Source organism: Ammospiza caudacuta, chromosome 35 (genome assembly GCF_027887145.1).
Source record: "Ammospiza caudacuta isolate bAmmCau1 chromosome 35, bAmmCau1.pri, whole genome shotgun sequence".
Lineage (NCBI taxonomy): Eukaryota > Metazoa > Chordata > Aves > Passeriformes > Passerellidae > Ammospiza > Ammospiza caudacuta.
The window spans coordinates 1,236,331-1,261,307 of NC_080627.1; the positions used below are offsets into that span (position 1 = coordinate 1,236,331).

Here is a 24,977-nt window from a genome sequence, read left to right on the forward strand (position 1 = left end):
GAATCAGGATTTGGATCAGAACCAGGATTGGGACCGGGATTGGGACTGGGATTGGGACCGAGACCAGGATCGGAACTGGGATCTGAACCGGGATCGTGACCAGGATCGGGATCGGGACTGAGACCGGAACCAGGACCGGGATTGGGATCGGGACCGAGACCAGGATCAGAACCGGGACTAGAACCCGGATCAGGTTTGGGACTGGGACCAGGACTGGGATTGGGACTGGGATTGGAACTGGAATCAGGATTGGGACCGAAACCAGGACCGGAACTGGGATCAGAACTGGGATCGGAACCAGGATCAGGATCAGGACTGGGACTGAGACCGGAACCAGGACCGGGACTGGGACCGGGACTGGAACCAGGACGGGGATTGGAACCGGGACTGAGATCCAGACTGAGACTGGGATCAGAACCAGAATTGGAACCGGGACTGGGACTGGGACTGAGACCGGAACCAGGACCGGGATTGGGACCGAGACCAGGATCAGAACCAGGACTAGAACTGGGATCAGGATTGGGATTGGGACCAGGATCGGGATCTGAACCGGGACTGGGACTGGAACCGGGACTGGGATCGGAACCGGGACTGGAATAGGAACCGGGACTGGGATCGGAACCGGGACTGGAATAGGAACCGGGACTGGGATCGGAACCGGGACTGGGACTGGAACCGGAACCGGGACTGGGATCGGAACCGGGACTGGGACTGGAACCGGGACTGGGATCGGAACCGGGACTGGGATCGGAACCGGGACTGGGACTGGAACCGGGACTGGGATCGGAACCGGGACTGGGACTGGAACCAGGACTGGGATCGGAACCGGGACTGGGATCGGAACCAGGACTGGGACTGGAACCAGGACTGGGATCGGAACCAGGACTGGGACTGGAACTGGGACTGGGATCGGAACCGGGACTGGGATCGGAACCAGGACTGGGACTGGAACCAGGACTGGGATCGGAACCAGGACTGGGATCGGAACCAGGACTGGGATCGGAACCAGGACTGGGACTGGAACCAGGACTGGGATTGGAACCAGGACTGGGATCGGAACCGGGACTGGGATCGGAACCGGGACTGGGATTGGAACCAGGACTGGGACTGGAACCAGGACTGGGATCGGAACCGGGACTGGGATCGGAACCGGGATTGGAACCGGAATAGGGAACGGAACCAGGACCGGGATTGGAACTGGGAGTGGAACCGGGACTGGGACTGGAATTGGGATCAGGATCAGAACCGGGATTGGGACCACAGGGGACGGAGGTTCTGGTACCGGAGGGGGGCCCAACTGGGACAGGGACCAGGACTGGGACTGGGATCAGAACCGGGACTGGGATCAGAACTGGGATTGGGACCAGGATTGGGATCAGAACCAGGACTGGGATTGGAGGGGGTGGAGGTTCCAGGTCAGAACCAGGACAGGGACCGGGATTGGGATCAGAACCAGGACTGGGATCAGAACCGGGATTGGGACCAGGATTGGGATCAGAACCGGGATTGGGACCACAGGGGACGGAGGTTCTGGTACCGGAGGGGGGCCCAACTGGGACAGGGACCAGGACTGGGCCTGGGATTGGGATCAGAACCAGGACCAGGATGGGCTTGGGATCGGATCAGAACCAGGACTGGCACCGGGATCAGAACTGGGATCAGAGCCAGGATTGGGATCAGAACTGGGATTGGGATCAGAACCGGGACTGGGACAGGGACCGGGATCAGAACTGGGATTGAGATTGGGATCAGAACCGGGATTGGGATCAGAATTGGGACTGGGATCAGAACCGGGACTGGGATCAGAACCGGGACTGGGATCAGAACCGGGACTGGGATCAGAATTGGGACTGGGATCAGAACTGGGACTGGGATCAGAACTGGGATTGGGATTGGGATCAGAACGGGGACTGGGATCAGAACGGGGACTGGGATCAGAACGGGGACTGGGATCAGAACGGGGACTGGGATCAGAACTGGGACTGGGATCAGAACCGGGACTGGGATCAGAACCGGGACTGGGATCAGAACCGGGACTGGGATCAGAACCGGGACTGGGATCAGAATTGGGACTGGGATCAGAACCGGGACTGGGATCAGAACCGGGACTGGGATCAGAACCGGGACTGGGATCAGAACCGGGACTGGGACCGGAACTGCAGCTTCACCCTCGCTGCTACCAGGGGTCCCCCAAGGTAAATCCCCCCATCGGTACCGGGACCCCAACCCCAGGATCCCCATCCGGGCCGGTACCGGGACCCCCAACCCCAGGATCCGCATCCCTGCCGGTACCGGGACCCCAACCCCAGGATCTGCATCCCTGCCGGTACCGGGACCCCTTCTCCAGGACCCCAATCCCTGTCCGGTCCATCCCAGCCGGTACCGGGACCTCATCTTGGGACCCCCATCCCAGCCGGTACCGGGACCCCATCCCCGGGTTCTCCATCCCCTCCAGGTCCATCCCCGCCGGTACCGGGACCCCATCCCCGGGATCTCCATCCCCTCCAGGTCCATCCCAGCCGGTACCGGGACCCCATCCCCGGGATCTCCATCCCCTCCAGGTCTCTCCCTGCCGGTACCGGGACCCCATCCCCGGGATCTCCATCCCCTCCAGGTCTCTCCCTGCCGGTACCGGGACCCCATCCCCGGGATCTCCATCCCTGCCGGTACCGGAGCTCCTGTCCCTGGACCCCATCCACTCCAGGTCCAGCCCCGCCGGTACCGGAGCTCTGATCCCGGGATCCCCGTCCCGGCCGGTACCGGAGCTCCTGCCCCGGGATCTCCATCCCCTCCAGGTCTCTCCCCGCCGGTACCGGGACCCGGGACCCCATCCCCGGGTTCTCCATCCCCTCCAGGTCCATCCCCGCCGGTACCGGGACCCCATCCCCGGGATCTCCATCCCCTCCAGGTCCATCCCAGCCGGTACCGGAGCTCCAATCCCGGTACCCCCATCCCCGCCCCTACCGGAGCTCCATCCCCGCCGGTACCGGAGCTCCGCCCCGTGCAGCACCAGATCCCCGCCCCCGAGATCCCCATCCCTGCCGGTACCGGAGCTCCAGTGCCCGGATCCCCATCCCCACCGGGTCCATCCCGACCGGTACCGGGACCCCCAAGCCTGGGATCTCCGTCCCCGCCGGTACCGGGAGCCACCCCCGGGACCTCCATCCCCTCCAGGTCTCTCCCTGCCGGTACCGGGACCCCATCCCCGGGATCTCCATCCCCTCCAGGTCCATCCCCACCGGTACCGGGACCCCATCCCCGGGATCTCCATCCCCTCCAGGTCTCTCCCTGCCGGTACCGGGACCCCATCCCCGGGATCTCCATCCCCTCCAGGTCCATCCCCGCCGGTACCGGGACCCCATCCCCGGGATCTCCATCCCCTCCAGGTCTCTCCCTGCCGGTACCGGGACCCCATCCCCGGGATCTCCATCCCCTCCAGGTCCATCCCCGCCGGTACCGGGACCCCATCCCCGGGATCTCCATCCCCTCCAGGTCCATCCCAGCCGGTACCGGAGCTCCAATCCCGGTACCCCCATCCCCGCCCCTACCGGAGCTCCATCCCCGCCGGTACCGGAGCTCCGCCCCGTGCAGCACCAGATCCCCACCCCCGAGATCCCCATCCCTGCCGGTACCGGAGCTCCAGTGCCCGGATCCCCATCCCCACCGGGTCCATCCCGACCGGTACCGGGACCCCCAACCCTGGGATCTCCGTCCCCGCCGGTACCGGGAGCCACCCCCGGGCTCCCCAGCCGGTCCCGGGACCCCACGGCCGGGATCTCCATCTCCCCCCTGTCTCTCCCAGCCGGTACCGGGACCCCAGCCCCGGCACCCCCATCCCCGCCGGGTCCATCCCGACCGGTACCGGAACTCTGATGCCGGGACCCCCATCCCCGCCGGGTCCATCCTGACCGGTACCGGGACCCCAACCCCGGGACCCCCATCCCCGCCGGGTCCATCCTGACCGGTACCGGGACCCCAACCCCGGGACCCCCATCCCCAGCCCCGCCACCACCGGAGCTCCAATCCCGGCCGGTACCGGCGCTCCGGTCCCCGGATCCCCGGATCCCCATCCCCACCGGGTCCATCCTGACCGGTACCGGGACCCCATCCCCGCCGGCACCGGAGCTCCAGTCCCCGGGATCTCCATCCTCCCCAGGTTCACCCCGGTGCCGGTACCGGGACCTCCAACCGTGGGATCCCGATCCCGGCCGGTACCGGAGCTCCATCCCCGCGGGCACCGGGACCCCATCTCCGCCCGTACCGGAGCTCCAATCCCAGCCGGTACCGGATCCCCATCCCCACCGGGTCCATCCCTGCCGGTACCGGGACCCCATCTCCGCCCGTACCGGAGCTCCAATCCCAGCCGGTACCGGATCCCCATCCCCACCGGGTCCATCCCTGCCGGTACCGGGACCCCATCTCCGCCTGTACCGGAGCTCCAATCCCAGCCGGTACCGGATCCCCATCCCCGGATCCCCATCCCCACCGGGTCCATCCCTGCCGGTACCGGGGGTTCCTCCCTACCGGGTCCATCCCTGCCGGTACCGGGGGTTCCACCCACACCCGGTCCATCCCTGCCGGTACCGGGGGCTCCTCCCTACCGGTACCGGCACCTCCATCCTCACCGGGTCCATCCCGCCGCTACCGACACCTCCATCCCTGCCCGGTCGATCCCCGCCAGTACCGGCTCCATCCCCGCCGGTACCGGGTCCCAATCGCTGCCGGTACCGGGTGGGTCCCGATCCTCACCGGGTCCCTCCCCGTCGGTACCGGGGTCCCTCCCAGTGCCGGTACCGAATCTCCATCTCAACCAGGTCCCTCCCGGTGCCGGTAACGTTACCGGTAGCGAACCTCCATCCCCTCCCGTTACCGGTACCGGGGGTCTCCATCCCCTCCCGTTACCGGTACCGGGGGTCTCCATCCCCTCCCGTTACCATTACCGGGGGTCTCCATCCCCTCCCGTTACCGGTACCGGGGGTCTCCATCCCCTCCATTCCCCATTACCGGGGGTCTCCATCCCCTCCATTCCCCGTTACCGGGGGTCTCCATCCCCTCCCGTTACCGGTACCGGGGGTCTCCATCCCCTCCCGTTACCGGTACCGGGGGTCTCCATCCCCTCCATTCCCCGGTACCGGGGGTCTCCATCCCCTCCCGTTACCGGTACCGGGGGTCTCCATCCCCTCCCGTTACCATTACCGGGGGTCTCCATCCCTTCCATTCCCCGTTACCGGGGGTCTCCATCCCCTCCCGTTACCGGTACCGGGGGTCTCCATCCCCTCCATTCCCCGTTACCGGGGGTCTCCATCCCCTCCCGTTACCGGTACCGGGGGTCTCCATCCCCTCCATTCCCCGTTACCGGGGGTCTCCATCCCCTCCCGTTACCGGTACCGGGGGTCTCCATCCCCTCCCGTTACCATTACCGGGGGTCTCCATCCCCTCCCGTTACCATTACCGGGGGTCTCCATCCCCTCCCGTTACCATTACCGGGGGTCTCCATCCCCTCCATTACCGGGGGTCTCCATCCCCTCCATTCCCCGGTACCGGGGGTCTCCATCCCCTCCCGTTACCGGTACCGGGGGTCTCCATCCCCTCCATTCCCCGTTACCGGGGGTCTCCATCCCCTCCATTCCCCATTACCGGGGGTCTCCATCCCCTCCCGTTACCGGTACCGGGGGTCTCCATCCCCTCCATTCCCCGTTACCGGGGGTCTCCATCCCCTCCATTCCCCGTTACCGGGGGTCTCCATCCCCTCCCGTTACCGGTAACGGGGGTCTCCATCCCCTCCATTCCCCATTACCGGGGGTCTCCATCCCCATCCCCTCCCGTTCCCGGCTCCCGCGGGGGCCCTGCCCGGCTCCCCCCGGTCCCCCCCGTTCCCTGCCGGTGCTCCCGGTGCCCCCGCCGCCCCTCACTCACCATTTCAGCGGTTTGTGCAGAGCCGTGGCCATTTTGCGCCGCCGGGGCCGCTCCGCGCTCGGGGAGGGGGCGGCGGGTTCGGCGCCCCCCCCCCCCTTTCCCCTCCCCTCCCCCACCCTTCCCCTCCCCCCCCCGCCCCCCCTCGGGGCGCCCCCGGGACCACCGGGACCCCCCCCCGCCCCCCCCGCGCTCCCGGAGCCCCCCCCGGGCCCCGCCGGTACCGGGGAGGGAACGGGGGGGGGGAAATGGCGGACAAGGGGCGGGACTACAACTCCCGGCGTGCACCGCGCGGAGCGGATTGGGCGAGGCGGGTGTCAATCATTACCAGGGGCGGGGTTATGGGCGGGGCTAAGCGCTGTGAGGGGACCTCAAAAACCGCGGAAAAACCCTCGAAAATCGAGCAGAAAAACCCCGAAATCGGGCAAAAATCCACGGGAATTTTGCAAAATTCTCTCTGAAAACCCTCAAGTCATCCCAAAATTCCTCAAAATCGCCCAAAATCCCCCCAAAACTCCCCAAAATCGGCAAAAAAACCCACCGGAATCACCCAAAATCCACGGGAATTTTGCAAAATTCTCTCTGAAAACCCCTCAAGTCAACCCGAAAATTCTTCGAAATCGCCCAAAATCCCCCCGAAACTCCCCAAAATCGGCAAAAAAACCCACCGGAATCACCCAAAATCCACGGGAATTTTGCAAAATTCTCTCTGAAAACCCCTCAAGTCAACCCGAAAATTCTTCGAAATCGCCCAAAATCCCCCGAAACTCCCCAAAATCGGCAAAAAAACCCACCGGAATCACCCAAAATCCACGGGAATTTTGCAAAATTCTCTCCGAAAACCCCTCAAGTCAACCCGAAAATTCTTCGAAATCGCCCAAAATCCCCCCGAAACTCCCCAAAATCGGCAAAAAAACCCACCGGAATCACCCAAAATCCACGGGAATTTTGCAAAATTCTCTCCGAAAACCCTCAAGTCATCCCAAAATTCCTCATAATCGCCCAAAATCCCCCCAAAACTCCCCAAAATCGGCAAAAAACCCACCGGAATCACCCAAAATCCACGGGAATTTTGCAAAATTCTCTCCGAAAACCCCTCAAGTCAACCCGAAAATTCTTAGAAATCGCCCAAAATCCCCCCGAAACTCCCCAAAATCGGCGAAAAAACCCACCGGAATCACCCAAAATCCACCAAAATCAGCCAATTCCCCTCATAAAACCCCCAAATCACCCCAGAATTCCCCCAAATCCACCCCAAAACCTCACAAATCCCCCAAAATTCCCCATATCCCCCATAATCCACCAAAATCACCCAAATCCCCCTCAAAAAAATCTCAAATCACCCCAAATCTCCCAAAATCGCCCCCCAAATTCACCCACAACTCCCCCAAAATCGGCAAAAAATCCACCGAAATCTCCCAAAATCACCCAAATCCCCCTCATAAAACCCCCAAATCACCACAGAATTCCTCGAAATCCGCCCCAAAAACCCCCAAATCACCCCAAAATTCCCCCAAATCCACCTCAAAAACACCAAATGCCCCCCAAAATCACCCGAAATCCACAAAATCACCCAAATCCCCCTGATAAAACCCCCAAATCACCACAGAATTCCCCCAAATCCACCCCAAAACCTCACAAATCCCCCAAATTCCCCATATCCCCCATAATCCACCAAAATCACCCAAATCCCAACAAAATCCCATCAAATCACCCCAGAATTCCCCAAAATCCAACCCTAAAACCCCTCACCCCAAAATCCACCAAAAATCCTCCCAAATTCACCCAAAATCCACCCAAAACTGCCCCAAACCCACTCCAAATTCCCCATAAAACCCCAAAATCGCCCCAAAACCCTGAAACTGCCCCAAAGCGCCCCAAAATCCCAAACGCCAAAATCCCAAATCCACCCGATATCCACCCAAAACCACAAAACCGCCCCAAATCCACCCCAAAATCCACCCAAAAAACCCCAAATCCCCTCGAAGTCCACCCCAAATCCACCCGAAATCCCCCCAAAATTGACCCCCAAATCCTGCAAACCCACCCCAAAACTGCCCCAAAATCCCAAATCCACCCAAAACCCCAAAACTGCCCCAAATTTGCCCCAAATCCACCCCAAAATCCTCCCAAAAAATCCCCAAAATCCACCCCAAAGTCACCCCAAAATCACCCCAAAATCACCCAAATCCACCCCAAAATCCCAAATTTCCTCCAAATCCACCCAAAACCCCCCAAAAGTGCCCCAAATCCACCCCAAAACCCACCCAAAAAACCCACCCAAAACTGCCCCAAAATCCTCCCAAAAAATCCCCAAACTTCCCCAAATTTGCCCCAAATCCACCCCAAAATCCTCCCAAAAATCCCCTAAACCACTCCAAAATCACCCCAAAATTCCTTAAATCCACCCCAAAACGCCCAAACCCCAAAAACCCCCAGAATTTCCCCAAACCCACCTCAAAATCCACCCCAAAAAAATCGCAAATCCCACCCCAAAACTGCCCCAAATCCACCCCAAAGTGCCCCAAACTCCTCCCAAAAAATCCCCAAATCCCCCCAAAATCCCAAATCCACCTGAAATCCACCCAAAACCCCAAAACTGCCCCAAAATCCCCCCAAAACTGCCCCAAATCCACCCCAAAATCCCAAATCCACCCAATATCGACCCCCAAACCCTCCAAACCCACCCAAAACCGCCCCAAAATCCCAAATCCACCCAAAACCCCAAAACTGCCCCAAATTTGCCCCAAATCCACCCCAAAATCCTCCCAAAAAATCGCCAAAATCCACCCCAAAATCAACCCAAAATCACCCAAATCCACCCCAACAATCCCAAATCTCCTCCAAATCCCCCCAAAAAAACAACCAAAAAACCCCAAATCCACCCCCAAAAAAAATTCCCCAATTCTCCCCAAACTGCCCCAAATCCACCCCAAAATTCACCCCAAAATCCTCCCCAAAACCCCCCAGATCCACCCCAAAAAACCCCAAATCCCCTCGAAATCCACCCCAAAATGCCCCAAAATCCACCCAAAACCCCAAATCCGCCCAAAATCCACCCAAATCACCCCAAATCCGCCCCAAATCCACCCCAAAACCCCAAATCCCCCACCCCAAAAAAACCCAAATTTCCCCAAACCCACCTCAAAATCCACCCCAAAAAAATCCCCAATTCCCCCAAAACTGCCCCAAATCCACCCCAAATTCGCCCCAAAATCCCCCAAATCCACCCCAAATCCACCCCAAAATCCCAAATCCACCTGAAATTCACCAAAACCCCAAAACTGCCCCAAAATCCACCCAAAAAAATCCCCAATTCCCCCAAAATGCCCCAAATCCACCCCAAATTCGCCCCAAAATCCCCCAAATCCACCCCAAAGCCCCAAAACTGCCCCAAATCCACCCCAAAATCCCAAATCCACCTGAAATCCACCAAAAACCCCAAAACTGCCCCAAAATCCTCCCAAAAAATCCCAAACCCACCCCAAAACTGCCCCAAATCCACCCCAAAACTGCAAATCCCCCCAAAATCCTCCCAAAATCGACCCCAAAATCACAGAAATCCACCCCAAAAGCGCCCCAAAATCCCCAATCCACCCAAAACCCCAAAACTGCCCCAAATCCCACCCAAAATCCTCCCAAAAACTGCCCCAAATCCACCCCAAAACCCTCCCAAAAAATCCCCAAATCCACCCCAAAATTCCTTAAATCCACCCCAAAAATCCCAAATTTCCTCCAAATCCACCCCGAACCCCAAAATTCCTTAAATCCACCCCAAAAATCCCAAATTTCCTCCAAATCCACCCCAAACCCCAAAACTGCCCCAAATCCACCCCAAAATCACCCCAAAAAATCCCCAAATTCACCCCAAAATTCCTTAAATCCACCCCAAAATCCTCCCAAAAAATCCCCAAAAAATCCCCCAAAATCACCCCAAAATTCCTTAAATCCACCCCAAAAATCCCAAATTTCCTCCAAATCCACCCAAAACCCTAAATTTGCCCCAAATCCACCCCAAAATCCACCCAAAAAATCCCCAAAACCACCCCAAAATCACCCCAAAATTCCTTAAATCCACCCCAAAAATCCCAAATTTCCTCCAAATCCACCCCGAACCCCAAAATTCCTTAAATCCACCCCAAAAATCCCAAATTTCCTCCAAATCCACCCCAAACCCCAAAACTGCCCCAAATCCACCCCAAAATCACCCCAAAAAATCCCCAAATTCACCCCAAAATTCCTTAAATCCACCCCAAAATCCTCCCAAAAAATCCCCAAAAAATCCCCCAAAATCACCCCAAAATTCCTTAAATCCACCCCAAAAATCCCAAATTTCCTCCAAATCCACCCAAAACCCTAAATTTGCCCCAAATCCACCCCAAAATCCACCCAAAAAATCCCCAAAACCACCCCAAAATCACCCCAAAATTCCTTAAATCCACCCCAAAAATCCCAAATTTCCTCCAAATCCACCCCGAACCCCAAAATTCCTTAAATCCACCCCCAAAATCCTCCCAAAAAATCCCCAAATCCACCCCAAAACTGCCCCAAATCCACCCCAAAATCCTCCCAAAAAATCCCCAAAATCACCCCAAAATTCCTTAAATCCACCCCAAAAATCCCAAATTTCCTCCAAATCCACCCCAAATCCCAAAATTCCTTAAATCCACCCCAAAATCCACCCAAAAAATCCTCCCAAAAAATCCCCAAACTTCCCCAAATTTGCCCCAAAATCCTCCCAAAAATCCCCAAAACCACCCCAAAATCACCCCAAAATTCCTTAAATCCACCCCAAAAAATCCCAAATTTCCTCCAAATTTGGGGTGAAAAATGGGGAAATTGGGGAGATTTGGGGATATTGGGGGAAAATTTGGGAGGAGAGGCGGGAAAATGGGGAAAAATTGGGGAGATTTGGGAAAAAAAGGGAGGAAAATGGGGGAAATTTGGGGGATAAATGGGAAAATTTGGGATTTTTGGGGGAGAAATGAGGGGAAAATTTGGGAGGAAATGGGGAAAAAAGGGAGAAAAATGAGGAGAAAATGGGGGAAAATTGAAGAGATTTGGGAAAAATGGGAAATTTGGGGATTTGTGGGGAAAATTTGGGGGGAAAATTGAGGAAATTTTGGGAGGAAAATGAGGAAAAATGGGGGAAATTTGGGCATAAAATCTGGGGGAAATGAGAGGAAAATGGGGGGAAATTGGGGAGATTTGGGAAAAAATGGGGGAAAATGGGAAAATTTGGGGTGAAAATGGAATAAAATGGGAAATTTGGGGAGATTTGGGGGGAAAACTTGGGGGGAAAAATTGAGGAAATTTTGGGAGGAAAATGAGGAAAAATGGGGGAAATTTGGGCATAAAATGTGGGGGAAATGAGAGGAAAATGGGGGGAAATTGGGGAGATTTGGGAAAAAATGGGGGAAAATGGGAAAATTTGGGGTGAAAATAGGAAACTTCGGGATATTTGGGGATTTTGGGGGAGAAATGAGGGGAAAATTTGGGAGGAAAATGGAGAAAAATGAGAGAAAATGGGAAATTTTGGGGTTTTTGGGGGTGAAAAATGGAATAAAATGGGAAATTTGGGGATATTTGGGAGAAATTAGGGAAAAATTGCGGAGATTTGGGAAAAATAGGAAGGAAAATGGGGGGAAATGGGAAATTTGGGGTGAGAAATGGGAAATTTTGGATTTTTGGGGAGTATAATAGGAGAAAATGGGCAAATTGGGGTGAAAAATGGAATAAAATGGGAAATTTGGGGGAAAATTGGGGATTTTTGTGGAGAAATGAGAGGGAAAAAGGGAGGAAAACGGGGGAAATTTGGGGGGAAATGGGAAAATAGGGGGAAAATGGGGGGACAGAAGGGGAAAATGGGGAAAAAATGGGAAATTTGGGGATTTTGGGGGAGAAATTCGGGGGAAAATGGGGGGAAATTTGGGGAATTTGGGGAAAATTTGGGAATATTTGGGGAAAATTGGGGGAAAATGGGGAAATTTGGGGAAAAAGGGGGGAAATTTGGGAGAAATGGGTGTTTATAATGAAATTTCTGCTTTTATTTTTATTTTTATTAACTTTGATCGGCTCCCTGAGGTTCCCTCAGGGAACCCCAAAAAATCCCCAAAATCCCCTCAAGGAACCCCAAAATCCTCTCTGGGTTCCAAAATTCCCTCAGAAATCCCAAAAATTCCCTCAGGGAACCCCAAAATCTCCTCAAAAAATCCCCAAAATCCCTCAAGGAACCCCAAAATTCTCTCTGGGTCCCAAAATTCCCTCAGGGAACCCCAAAAATCCTCTCAGGAAAAGGAAAATTCCCTCAGAAACACCAAAATTTCCTCAAAAAAATCCCTCAAGGAACCCCAAAATCCTCTCTGGGTCCCCAAAATTCCCTCAGAAATCCCAAAAATTCCCTCAGGGAACCCCAAAAAATCCCCAAAATCCCTCAAGGAACCCCAAAATCCTCCCTGGGTCCCAAAATTCCCTCAGAGACCCCAAAAATCCTCTCTGGGTTCCAAAATTCCCTCAGAAATCCCAAAAATTCCCTCAGGGAACCCTAAAATCTCCTCAAAAAATCCCCAAAATCCCTCAAGGAACCCCAAAATCCTCTCTGGGTGCCAAAATTCCTCTCAGGGAAAGGAAAATTCCCTCAGGGAACCCCAAAATTTCCTCAAAAAATCCCCAAAATCCCTCAAGGAACCCCAAAATCCTCTCTGGGTCCCAAAATTCCCTCAGAGACCCCAAAAATCCTCTCAGGGAAAGGAAAATTCCCTCAGAAACACCAAAATTTCCTCAAAAAATCCCTCAAGGAACCCCAAAATCCTCTCTGGGTTCCAAAATTCTCTCAGAAATCCCAAAAATTCCCTCAGGGAACCCCAAAATCTCCTCAAAAAATCCCCAAAATCCCCTCAAGGAACCCCAAAATCCTCTCTGGGTTCCCAAAATTCCCTCAGAAATCCCAAAAATTCCCTCAGGGAACCCCAAAAAATCCCCAAAATCCCTCAAGGAACCCCAAAATCCTCCCTGGGTCCCAAAATTCCCTCAGAGACCCCAAAAATCCTCTCTGGGTTCCAAAATTCTCTCAGAAATCCCAAAAATTCCCTCAGGGAACCCCAAAATCTCATCAGAAACACCAAAATTCCTCAAGGAACCCCAAAATCCTCTCTGGGTTCCCAAAATTCCCTCAGAGACCCCAAAAATCCTCTCAGGAAAAGGAAAATTCCCTCAGAAACACCAAAATTTCCTCAAAAAATCCCTCAAGGAACCCCAAAATCCTCTCTGGGTTCCCAAAATTCCCTCAGAAATCCCAAAAATCCTCTCAGGAAAAGGAAAATTCCCTCAGAAACACCAAAATTTCCTCAAAAAAATCCCTCAAGGAACCCCAAAATCCTCTCTGGGTCCCCAAAATTCCCTCAGAAATCCCAAAAATTCCCTCAGGGAACCCCAAAAAATCCCCAAAATCCCTCAAGGAACCCCAAAATCCTCCCTGGGTCCCAAAATTCCCTCAGAGACCCCAAAAATCCTCTCTGGGTTCCAAAATTCCCTCAGAAATCCCAAAAATTCCCTCAGGGAACCCTAAAATCTCCTCAAAAAATCCCCAAAATCCCTCAAGGAACCCCAAAATCCTCTCTGGGTGCCAAAATTCCCTCAGGGAACCCCAAAATTTCCTCAGAAACACCAAAATTCCTCAAGGAACCCCAAAATCCTCTCTGGGTTCCAAAATTCCCTCAGAGACCCCAAAAATCCTCTCAGGGAAAGAAAAATTCCCTCAGAAACACCAAAATTTCCTCAAAAAATCCCTCAAGGAACCCCAAAATCCTCTCTGGGTCCGAAAATTCCTCTCAGGGAAAGGAAAATTCCCTCAGGGAACCCCAAAATTTCCTCAAAAAATCCCCAAAATCCCTCAAGGAACCCCAAAATCCTCTCTGGGTCCCAAAATTCCCTCAGAAATCCCAAAAATCCTCTCAGGAAAAGGAAAATTCCCTCAGAAACACCAAAATTTCCTCAAAAAATCCCTCAAGGAACCCCAAAATCCTCTCTGGGTCCCCAAAATTCCCTCAGAAATCCCAAAAATTCCCTCAGGGAACCCCAAAAAAATCCCCAAAATCCCTCAAGGAACCCCAAAATCCTCCCTGGGTCCCAAAATTCCCTCAGAGACCCCAAAAATCCTCTCTGGGTTCCAAAATTCTCTCAGAAATCCCAAAAATTCCCTCAGGGAACCCCAAAATCTCATCAGAAACACCAAAATTCCTCAAGGAACCCCAAAATCCTCTCTGGGTCCCAAAATTCCCTCAGAAATCCCAAAAATTCCCTCAGGGAAAGGAAAATTCCCTCAGGGAACCCCAAAATTTCCTCAGAAACACCAAAATCCCCTCAAGGAACCCCAAAATCCTCTTCGGAACGCCCAAATTGTGACCGGAACCCCAAAATTCCCTCAAAAAACCCAAAAATCTCTCCGAGAACCCCAAAATCTTCCCCGGGACCCCCAAAATCCCCTCAGGGAACGCCAAGATCCCCTCAGGGCCTCAGCGGGGCCCCAAACGCCACCGCGGCTCCGGAGAGCCCAAAACCGCCTCAAAAACCACAAAAATCCTCCCGGAAACCCCAAAAATTTCGCGGAAACCCCAAAAATTTCGCGGGGACCCCAAAAATTTCGCGGAGACCCCAAAAATCTTCGCGGGGACCCCAAAATATTCCGGCGGTTCCGCCCGGCCCCATTTCAGTGAGACACCAACAGCGCCTCAGGGAGCGGGTGAGGCGCGGTTTTACGTCACTTCCGGCGAGGGCAGCAAAGGCTTTGCTCGATGGTTCCGGGGTGTTTTGGTTCCGGGAAGCCCCAAAATTTCCCAAATTTGCCCCAAAAAATTCCCAAAAATTCCCCAAAAATTCCCAAATTTTCCTAAAATTGGACAAAAAGAGGCGGAACTGGGGAGGTTTCAGCGGTTTTTTCCAGTTTTGTTCCCATTCCGTAAAAATCCGAGGCCAAAACGTTCCAAAATCCCCAAAAAATTTTAAAAAAATCTCAAAAAATTTTTTAAAAAGTCTCAAAAATTGGGGAAAAAATGGGGAAAAATGGGGAAAAAAGGAAAAAAAAATCCAGGGAAAAATGGGAAAAAAATGGAAAAAATAAAAGGAAAAAATAAAGGGAAAAATTGGGGAAAAAATCAGAATAAAATGGGAAAAAATGGTGAAAAATTGGGGGAAAATCAGAATAAAATGGGAATTTTTTAATGGGAAAAATCAGAATAAAGGGGGAAAGAATTTAAAATAAATTGGAAAAATTGGGGGAAATCAGAATAAAATGGGAATTAAAGAATAAAAAAGGAAAAAAAAAGGGAAAAATCTGAATAAATGGGGAAATAATTAAAAATAAACTGAATAAAATGGGGAAAATTAAAATAAAAAAGGAAAATAATTAAAAATAAATAAAATAAAATGGGGAAAATTAAAATAAAAAGGAAAATAATTAAAAATAAACTGAATAAAATGGGGAAAATTAAAATAAAAAAGGAAAATAATTAAAAATAAATGGAATAAAATGGGAAAAAAATTAAAATAAAAATGGAAAATAATTAAAAATAAACTGAATAAAATGGGGAAAATTAAAGAATAAAAAGGAAAATAATTAAAAATAAACGGAATAAAATGGGGGAAATTAAAATAAAAATGGAAAATAATTAAAAATAAAATAGAATAAAATGGGGAAAATAATTAAAAATAAACAGAATAAAATGGGGGAAATTAAAATAAAAAGGGAAAATAATTAAAAATAAATAAAATAAAATGGGGAAAATTAAAATAAAAAGGGAAAATAATTAAAATAAAATAGAATAAAATGGGGAAAATAATTAAAAATAAACTGAATAAAATGGGGAAAATTAAAATAAAAAGGGAAAATAATTAAAAATAAACGGAATAAAATGGGAAAAAAATTAAAATAAAAATGGAAAATAATTAAAAATAAACGGAATAAAATGGGGAAATTAAAATAAAAAGGGAAATTAATAAAAAATAAAATAGAATAAAATGGGGAAAATTAAAATAAAAAGGGAAAATAATAAAAAATAAACTGAATAAAATAGGGAAAATAATTAAAAATAAACAGAATAAAATGGGAAAATTAAAATAAAAAGGGAAAATAATTAAAAATAAATAAAATAAAATGGGGGAAATTAAAATAAAAAGGAAAATAATTAAAAATAAACTGAATAAAATGGGAAAAAAATCCAAATAAAAATGGAAAATAATTTAAAAACCAGATTAAAATGACAGCACAGAAACTTTTTTGAAATTAAAATAAAATTTTTATTTTTTTGGGAATTTTTGGGGAAATTTTGGGGATTTTTGGGAATTTTTTTGGATTTTTGGGGAATTTTTGGGATTTTTGGGGGGATTTTTTGGAATTTTTTGGGAATTTTTGGGAATTTTTGGGATTTTTTGGGAATTTTTGGGAATTTTTGGTGATTTTTTGGGATTTTGGGGGATTTTTGGGGAATTTTTTGGGAATTTTTGGGGATTTTTTGGGGAATTTTTGGAATTTTTGGGGAAATTTTGGGGATTTTTGGGGAATTTTTGGGGATTTTTTTTGGATTTTTGGGGAATTTTTGGGGATTTTTGGGAATTTTTGGGGATTTTTTGGGATTTTTGGGGAATTTTGGGGGAATTTTTGGGATTTTTTGGGGAATTTTTGGTCACCTGGAGCCGCCATGGGAAAACTGCAAAAAAAAAAACCCAAAAAATTCAAATTAGAGCCCAAAATTCCAACATTTCATATTAAAAAACACATTTTCCCCCCAAAATCCCTTTTTTCCCCCCAAAAAATCCCATTTTTACCCCCAAAATCTTTTTTTTTGCCCCAAAATGAATTTCCTTCCCCCCAAAAATCCAATTTTTTGCCACTTTTTCTCCCCAAATTTCCATTTTTCCCCCCAAAATCCCATTTCTCCTCCAAATTCCCAAATTTTCTGAAAAATTTCCCCCATTTTCCCCCAAAAAATCCCATTTTTTCCCCAAAAAAATCCAATGTTTTCCCCCCAAAAATCCCATTTTTACCCCCAAAAAATCCAATTTTTCCCCCCAAAATTTCTGGTTTTACACCCAAAAAATCCCATTTTTCCCCCAAAAATTTCTGGTTTTTTTCCCCAAAAATCCAATTTTTTCCTCCCAAATCCCCGTTTTCCTCCCCAAAATTCCACTTTCCCCCAAAGAAATCACATTTTCACCCCAAAATCTCTTTTTTTTTGGTCCCAAAATGAATTTCCTTCCCCCCAAAAATCCAATTTTTGCCACTTTTTCTCCCCAAATTTCCATTTTTCCCCCCAAAATCCCATTTCTCCTCCAAATTCCCAAATTTTCTGAAAAAATTCCCCCCTTTTCCCCCCCAAAATCCCTTTTTTCCCCCCAAAATCCCTTTTTTTCCCCCCCAAAAAAATCCCATTTTTACCCCCAAAATTTCTGTTTTTTTCAGCATTTTGGGGTGAATTTTGTGGATTTTGGGGTGAATTTTCAGCATTTTGGGGTCCCCGTGTTGATTTTGGGGTGAATTTTGTGGATTTTGGGGTGAATTTTGTGGATTTTGGGGTGAATTTTCAGCATTTTGGGGTGAATTTTGTGGATTTTGGGGTGAATTTTCAGCATTTTGAGGTGAATTTTGTGGATTTTGGGGTGAATTTGGGGATTTTTGGGGTCCCCTGGGTGATTCCCTTCATTCCCCTCAGAACCGGGGCTCCCATCCCCTCAGAACTGGAAGGTTCCATTCCCTCAGAACCGGGGGTCCCATCCCCTCAGAACCGGGGGTCTTGGGGCTCCCATTCCCCTCACAACCGGGGGTCCCATCCCCTCAGACCCCCATTCCCTCAGAACTGGGGTCCCATCCCCTCAGACCCCCCATCCCCTCAGAACCGGGGGTCTTGGGGGTCCCATCCTCTCAGAACCGGGGGTCCCATTCCCCTTCATTCCCTCACAACTGGGGGTCCCATCCCCTCAGAACCGGGGGTCTCATTCCCCTCATTCCCTCAGAACCGGGGGTCCCATCCCCTCAGACCCCCATTCCCTCAGAACCGGGGGTCTTGGGGGTCCCATCCCCTCAGAACCGGGGGTCTCATTCCCCTCATTCCCTCAGAACCGGGGGTCCCATCCCCTTCATTCCCTCAGAACCGGGGGTCCCATCCCCTCATTCCCCCCATTCCCTCAGAACCGAGGGTCTTGGGGCTCCCATCCCCTCAGAACCGGCGGTCCCATTCCCCTCAGAACCGGGGGGTCCCATCCCCTCAGAACCGGCGGTCCCTCTTACACCGGCCCTCCCGCCGAGCTCCTTCGCAGTCCATCGCCGTTTGCAGCTGCTCGGCTTTGAGCCCGCGGGTGTCCATGGCGCGGCGCCCCAGCTCGTCCCGCAGCTCCGGCACCCGCGGCCGCCGCGCCTCCATGGCCGCCCCTACGGCCCCTCACGATCCAAATGGCCGCCACCTTCCCCCCTTCCCGGGCCCGGCCCGCGCCCGCCGTAACGCGGGCTGCTATTGGCTGGCCGCCCCGCTTGGCGATGTAATGCCGCTTTCTATTGGTCGGCACTCTCCCGCCTCCCCCGGCTTCCCGCCCGAGAGCCCGCATAGGGCGAGGGTTTTGGAAAGCGGGCGCTGGTTGGGTGGAAGGGCGGGGTGAGGTTGTAACGCGGCCCGTCATTGGTTGAGGCATCCGCGGCAAAAGGAAGGCGGGAAGAGGGGATACCCGACACTATTGGTCAAAAGCTCTGTCTGTCAATTAGTAGGCGGGGCCCTCAGCCCAAATATCTCTTTTGATTGGTTATTTTCATGATGTGGGTGTGGCCACGCGCACGGCGGCATCTGCGCGTGGGGCCGCCCAAGTTGCCAGGCAACGGAAGCCGCGCTCCTATTGGCTGGCTACGAGGAGCGCCGTGCTCGCATTGGCTGGAGCGATATAGGCGTGGCCAGAGGCCACGCCCTTTGCTCTGGCCACGCCCCTGAGCCCCCAAACCCCCGGGCCCCCTCGGAGACCCCCAAAAACGCCAAAAAACCCCAAAAATATCAAAAACCCCGCAAAACCTAAAAAATTTTCAAAGAACCCCCAAACTCCCTTCAAAAACCTGAAAAATTTTCAAAGAATCCAAAAGACCCCAAAATCCCCCCAAAAATCCCAACCCCCTCCCAAAAAACCCCAAACCCCCCCCCCCTAAAATCCGCAAATGCGCCGACCCATCCCATAGAACGAAGCGGGAGCGGAACTCGGAACTTTATTTGGAGGGGGGGGAATGGGAGGGGGGGGTTCCTTTAATTTGGGGAGGGGGTTGCGGGGGTTCCATTTTGAGGGGTTCTGGGGGGGGGTCCTTTCATTTTGGGGGGGTCCCCTTTATTTTGGGGGGGTCCCTGGGGGTCCCAGTACCTTTGTGGGGGGCTCCCATTATTTTTTGGGGGGGGTCCCAAGGGGGTCCTTCCCTTTTTGGGGGGGGTCCTTGGGGGTCCCTTTATTTTGGGGGGGCCCCTGGGGGTCCCCTTTATTTTGGGGGGTCCCATAATGCCCGAGTACCTTGGGGGGGGGTCCCTTTTTTGGGGGGTCCCCTTTATTTTTGGGGGGGGTCCCTGGGGGTCCCAGTACCTTTGGGGGGCTCCCATTATTTTTTGGGGGGGGTCCCAAGGGGGTCCTTCCCTTTTTGGGGGGGGGTCCTTGGGGGTCCCTTTATTTTGGGGGGGTCCCTGGGGGTCCCAGTACCTTTGGGGGGGGTCCCCTTTATTTTGGGGGGGGTCCCATCATGCCCGAGTACCTTGGGGGGGGGGTTCCTTTTTTGGGGGGTCCCCTTTATATTGGGGGGGGTCGGGGGGTCCCCTTTATTTTGGGGGGGTCCCCTTTATTTTGGGGGGTCCCATAATGCCCGAGTACCTTGGGGGGGGTCCCTGATATTTTTGGGGGGGGTTCCCTTTATTTTGGGGGGGTCCCTTTATTTTGGGGGGGGTCCCTTTATTTGGGGGGGGTCCCTTTATTTTGAGGGGGGGGTTCCCTCTATTTTGAGGGGGGTCCCTTTATTTTGGGGGGGTCCCTTTATTTGGGGGGTCCCTTTATTTTGAGGGGGGGTCCCTTTATTTTGAGGGGGGTCCCTTTATTTTGGGGGGTTCCCTTTATTTTGGGGGGGTCCCTTTATTTTGGGGGGGGTTCCTTTATTTTGGGGGGTTCCCTTTATTTTGGGGGGGGTCCCTTTATTTTGGGGGTCCATTTATTTTGGAGGGGGGTTCTCTTTATTTTGGGGGGGTCCCTTTATTTGGGGGGTCCCTTTATTTTGGGGGGGGGTCCCTCTATTTTGAGGGGGGGTCCCTTTATTTCGGGGGAGTCCCTTTATTTTGGGGGGGGTCCCTTTATTTTGGGGGGGTCCCTTTATTTTGAGGGGGGGTCCCTTTATTTTGGAGGGGTTCCTTTATTTTGAGGGGGGTCCCTTTATTTTGGGGGGTTCCCTTTATTTTGGGGGGGGTCCCTTTATTTTGGGGGGTTCCCTTTATTTTGGGGGCGTCCCTTTATTTTGGGGGGGGTCCTTTATTTTGGGGGGGTTCCCTTTATTTTGGGGGGGTCCCCTTATTTTGGGGGGGGGATTCCCTTTATTTTGGGGTCCCTTAATTTGGGGGGGGTCCTTTAATTTTGGGGGGGTCCCTTTATTTTGGGGGGGGTCCCTTTATTTTGGGGAGAGGTCCCCAGTACCTTTCACGGGGTCCCCAATTTTTTGGGGGTCCCATTTTTGGGGTCCCTTAATTTGGGGGGGGGTCCCTTTTTTGGGGGGTCCCCGGCAGTACCACAGCTTTTTTTTTTGGGGGGGGGGGTGTCTCACCCATCACGCCCCTTCCTCAAACCCCCCAAAATCCGGTGGGGGGACCCCCAAATCCGGGGGAGGGGTCCCAAACCCTGTGGGACCCCCAAATTCAGGGCGGGGGTCCCCAAATTCCGGGCGGGGGTCCTCAAATTCAGGGGAGGAATTTGGGGAGGGGTCCCCAAATTTCGGGTGGGGATCCCCAAATTCCGGGTGGGGGTCCCCAAATTCTGGGTGGGGGTCCCCAAATCCATGGTGGGGATCCCCAAATTCCGGGTGGGGGTCCCCAAATTCCGGGCGGGGATCCCCAAATTCGGGGGAGAAATTTGGGGAGGGGTCCCCAAATTCATGGTGGGGATCCCCAAATTCCGGGTGGGGGTCCCCAAATTCCGGGCGGGGATCCCCAAATTCGGGGGAGAAATTTGGGGAGGGGTCCCCAAATTCATGGCGGGGGTCCCCAAATTCCGGGCGGGGGTCCCCAAATTCAGCGGGGGGATCCCCAAATTCGGGGGAGAAATTTGGGGAGGGGTCCCCAAATTCCGGGTGGGGATCCCCAAATTCCGGGTGGGGGTCCCCAAATTCAGCGGGGGGATCCCCAAATTCGGGGGAGAAATTTGGGGAGGGGTCCCCAAATTCATGGCGGGGGTCCCCAAATTCCGGGCGGGGGTCTCCAAATTCATGGTGGGGGTCCCCAAAATCAGTGGGGGGGTCCCCAAATTCCGGGCGGGGGTCCCCAAATTCGGGGTGGGGGGCGGGGCACAGCACGTACCGCCCCGGCCCCGGCCCCGCCCCCTCCCCGCCGTTTTTGGGGGGCTCCGGGGGGGTCCCCGCGCCGGCCCCGCCCCCCGGCCGGGCCATGTTGACGTAGAGGGGGGCGGGGGTCGCGGGGGGGGGGGGCAGCCCCCGCAGGAGCCCCCCCAGGGCCCCCCCGAGCTCCTCGAAGGTTGGGCGGGCCCGGGGGTCCGCGGCCCAGCAGCGGCGCATGAGAGCGTACCTGGGGGGGAAATGGGGCTGGGGGCTTCGCAGTGGGGCCGGGGGATGGAATTGGGGCTGGGGGCTTCGGGATGGGGCCGGGGGGTTTGGGACCAGGGTGGAAATGGGGCTGGGGGCTTCAGAATGGGGGTGGGGGCTTTGGGACCAGGGTGGAAATGGGGCTGGGGGCTTCAGTAATGGGGCTGGGGGCTTCGGAATGGGGGTGGGGGGTTTGGGACCAGGGTGGAAATGGGGCTGGGGGCTTCGGAATGGGGGTGGGGGGATGGAATTGGGGCTGGGGGCTTCAGTAATGGGGGTGGGGGGTTTGGGACCAGGGTGGAAATGAGGCTGGGGGCTTCAGTAATGGGGCTGGGGGCTTTGGGATCAGGGTGGAAATGGGGCTGGGGGCTTCAGTAATGGGGCTGGGGGCTTTGGGACCAGGGTGGAAATGGGGCTGGGGGCTTCAGTAATGGGGGTGGGGGGTTTGGGACCAGGGTGGAAATGGGGCTGGGGGCTTCAGTAATGGGGGTGGGGGCTTTGGGATCAGGGTGGAAATGGGGCTGGGGGCTTCGGAATGGGGGTGGGGGGATGGGAATGGGGCTGGGGGCTTCGGGATGGGGCCGGGGGGTTTGGGACCAGGGTGGAAATGGGGCTGGGGGCTTCGGAATGGGGCTGGGGGCTTCGGAATGGGGCTGGGGGGATGGAATTGGGGCTGGGGGCTTCGCCATGGGGCCGGGAATGGGGCTGGGGATCAGCGAGGGGTCAGCGGTCACTCAGTGGTCAGTGAGGGGTCAGAGGTCAGCGAGGGGTCAGCGGTCACTCAGTGGTCAGTGAGGGGCCAGAGCAGGGGTCAGTCAGTGGTCAGTGGGCACTCAGTGGTCAGTGGTTGGTCAGTGGTCAGTCATTGGTCACTCAGGGGTCACTCAGGGTCAGTGAGGGGTCAGTGGTCACTCAGTGGTCACTCAGGGGTCACTCAGGGTCAGTGAGGGGTCAGTGGTCAGTCATTGGTCACTCAGGGGTCACTCAGGGTCAGTGAGGGGTCAGTGGTCAGCCATTGGTCACTCAGGGGTCACTCAGTGGTCAGTGGTTGGTCAGTGGTCAGTCATTGGTCACTCAGGGGTCACTCAGGGTCAGTGAGGGGTCAGTGGTCACTCAGTGGTCAGTGAGGGGTCAGTGGTCAGTCATTGGTCACTCAGGGGTCACTCAGGGTCAGTCAGTGGTCAGTGGGCACTCAGTGGTCAGTGAGGGGTCAGTGGTCAGTCATTGGTCACTCAGGGGTCACTCAGGGTCAGTGGTTGGTCAGTGGTCAGTCATTGGTCACTCAGGGGTCACTCAGGGTCAGTGAGGGGTCAGTGGTCAGCCATTGTTCACTCAGGGGTCACTCAGGGTCAGTGAGGGGTCAGTGGTCACTCAGTGGTCACTCAGGGGTCACTCAGGGTCAGTGAGGGGTCAGTGGTCACTCAGTGGTCACTCAGGGGGTCACTCAGGGTCAGTGAGGGGTCAGTGGTCAGTCATTGGTCACTCAGGGGTCACTCAGGGTCAGTGAGGGGTCAGTGGTCAGTCATTGGTCACTCAGGGGTCACTCAGGGTCAGTGGTCAGTCATTGGTCACTCAGGGGTCACTCAGGGTCAGTGAGGGGTCAGTGGTCAGTCATTGGTCACTCAGGGGTCACTCAGGGTCAGTGAGGGGTCAGTGGTCAGCCATTGGTCACTCAGGGGTCACTCAGGGTCAGTGAGGGGTCAGTGGTCACTCAGTGGTCAGTGAGCAGTCAGTGAGGGGTCGGTGGTCACTCACGGGTCAGTGGTCACTCGGCAGTCAGCAGTCACCCAGGGGTCAGTGAGGGGTCAGTGGTCACTCAGGGGTCAGTGATGGGTCATTGGTCACTCACTGGTCACTCAGGGGTCACTCAGGGGTCAGTGGTCACTGATTGGTCACTCAGTGGTCAGTGATGGTCACTCACTGGTCACTCACGGGTCACTCATGGGTTAATGGTCACTCAGTGGTCACTCAGTGGTCAGTCAATGGTCAGCGGTCACTCACGGGTTAATGGTCAGTCAGTGGTCACTCAGTGGTCACTCACGGGTTAATGGCCAGTCAGTGGTCACTCAGTGGTCAGTCAATGGTCAGCGGTCACTCAGTGGTCACTCAGTGGTCACTCACGGATTAATGGTCACTCAGTGGTCACTCACGGGTTAATGGTCAGTCAGTGGTCACTCAGTGGTCAGTCACGGGTCACTCACGGGTTAATGGTCACTCAGCGGTCACTCACGGGTCACTCACAGGTCACTCACGGGTCAATGGTCAGTCAGTGGTCAGTCAGTGGTCAGTCAGTGGTCAGTCAGTGGTCAGCGGTCACTCAGCGGTCACTCAGTGGTCACTCACGGGTCAATGGTCAGTCAATGGTCAGTCAGTGGTCAGTCAATGGTCAGTCAGTGGTCACTCAGTGGTCAGTGGTCACTCAGTGGTCAGTCAATGGTCAGTCAGTGGTCACTCACGGGTCAGTCAATGGTCAGTCAATGGTCACTCAGGGTCACTCAGTGGTCAGTGGTCTCTCAGTGGTCACTCAGCAGTCACTCACGGGTCACTCAATGGTCACTCACGGGTCAGTCAATGGTCACTCAGGGTCAGTGGTCACTCAGGGTCACTCAGCGGTCAGTGGTCACTCAGTGGTCACTCAGGGTCACTCAGCGGTCAGTGGTCACTCAGTGGTCACTCAGTGGTCACTCACAGGGTGGGTGGGCAGTGTGGGGGTGCCCCGAGGCGCCGCCCCCCCCGCAGGAACTCGAACACTGCCCAGAGACTCAGCGGGCACTCACGGGTCAGTGGTCAGTCAGTGGTCAGTCAATGGTCAGTCAATGGTCACTCAGGGTCAGTGGTCAGTCAATGGTCACTCAGCGGTCAGTGGTCACTCAGTGGTCACTCAGTGGTCACTCACAGGGTGGGTGGGCAGTGTGGGGGTGCCCCGAGGCGCCGCCCCCCCCGCAGGAACTCGAACACTGCCCAGAGACTCAGCGGGCACTCACGGGTCAATGGTCAGTCAGTGGTCACTCAATGGTCAGTCAATGGTCACTCAGCGGTCAGTGGTCACTCAGTGGTCACTCAGTGGTCACTCACAGGGTGGGTGGGCAGTGTGGGGGTGCCCCGAGGCGCCGCCCCCCCCGCAGGAACTCGAACACTTCGCTGTTCTCCAGCCCCGGGTACGGGGTCAGGCCCCGGGCGGCGATTTCCCACATGGTCACTCCGAATGACCACTGCAACAGAGTGACCACTGAGTGACCACAGTGACCCCTGAGTGACCAGG

The 24,977-nt window shown here is 53.9% G+C and overlaps 2 protein-coding genes across 2 annotated transcripts in view; one reads left to right on the forward strand and one right to left on the reverse strand.

Moving 5' to 3' along the window:
* Positions 1–6,035, reverse strand: part of LOC131570539 (zinc finger protein neuro-d4-like) — a 47,567-nt gene extending 41,532 nt beyond the window's left edge. The window contains 1 exon segment of the mRNA XM_058822906.1: positions 5,917–6,035. Coding sequence (XP_058678889.1) covers positions 5,917–5,948 — 32 coding nt within the window. The 5' untranslated portion in view covers positions 5,949–6,035.
* Positions 1–24,977, forward strand: part of LOC131570466 (zinc finger protein 850-like) — a 748,589-nt gene that overhangs the window by 492,406 nt on the left and 231,206 nt on the right. The window lies entirely within an intron of this gene.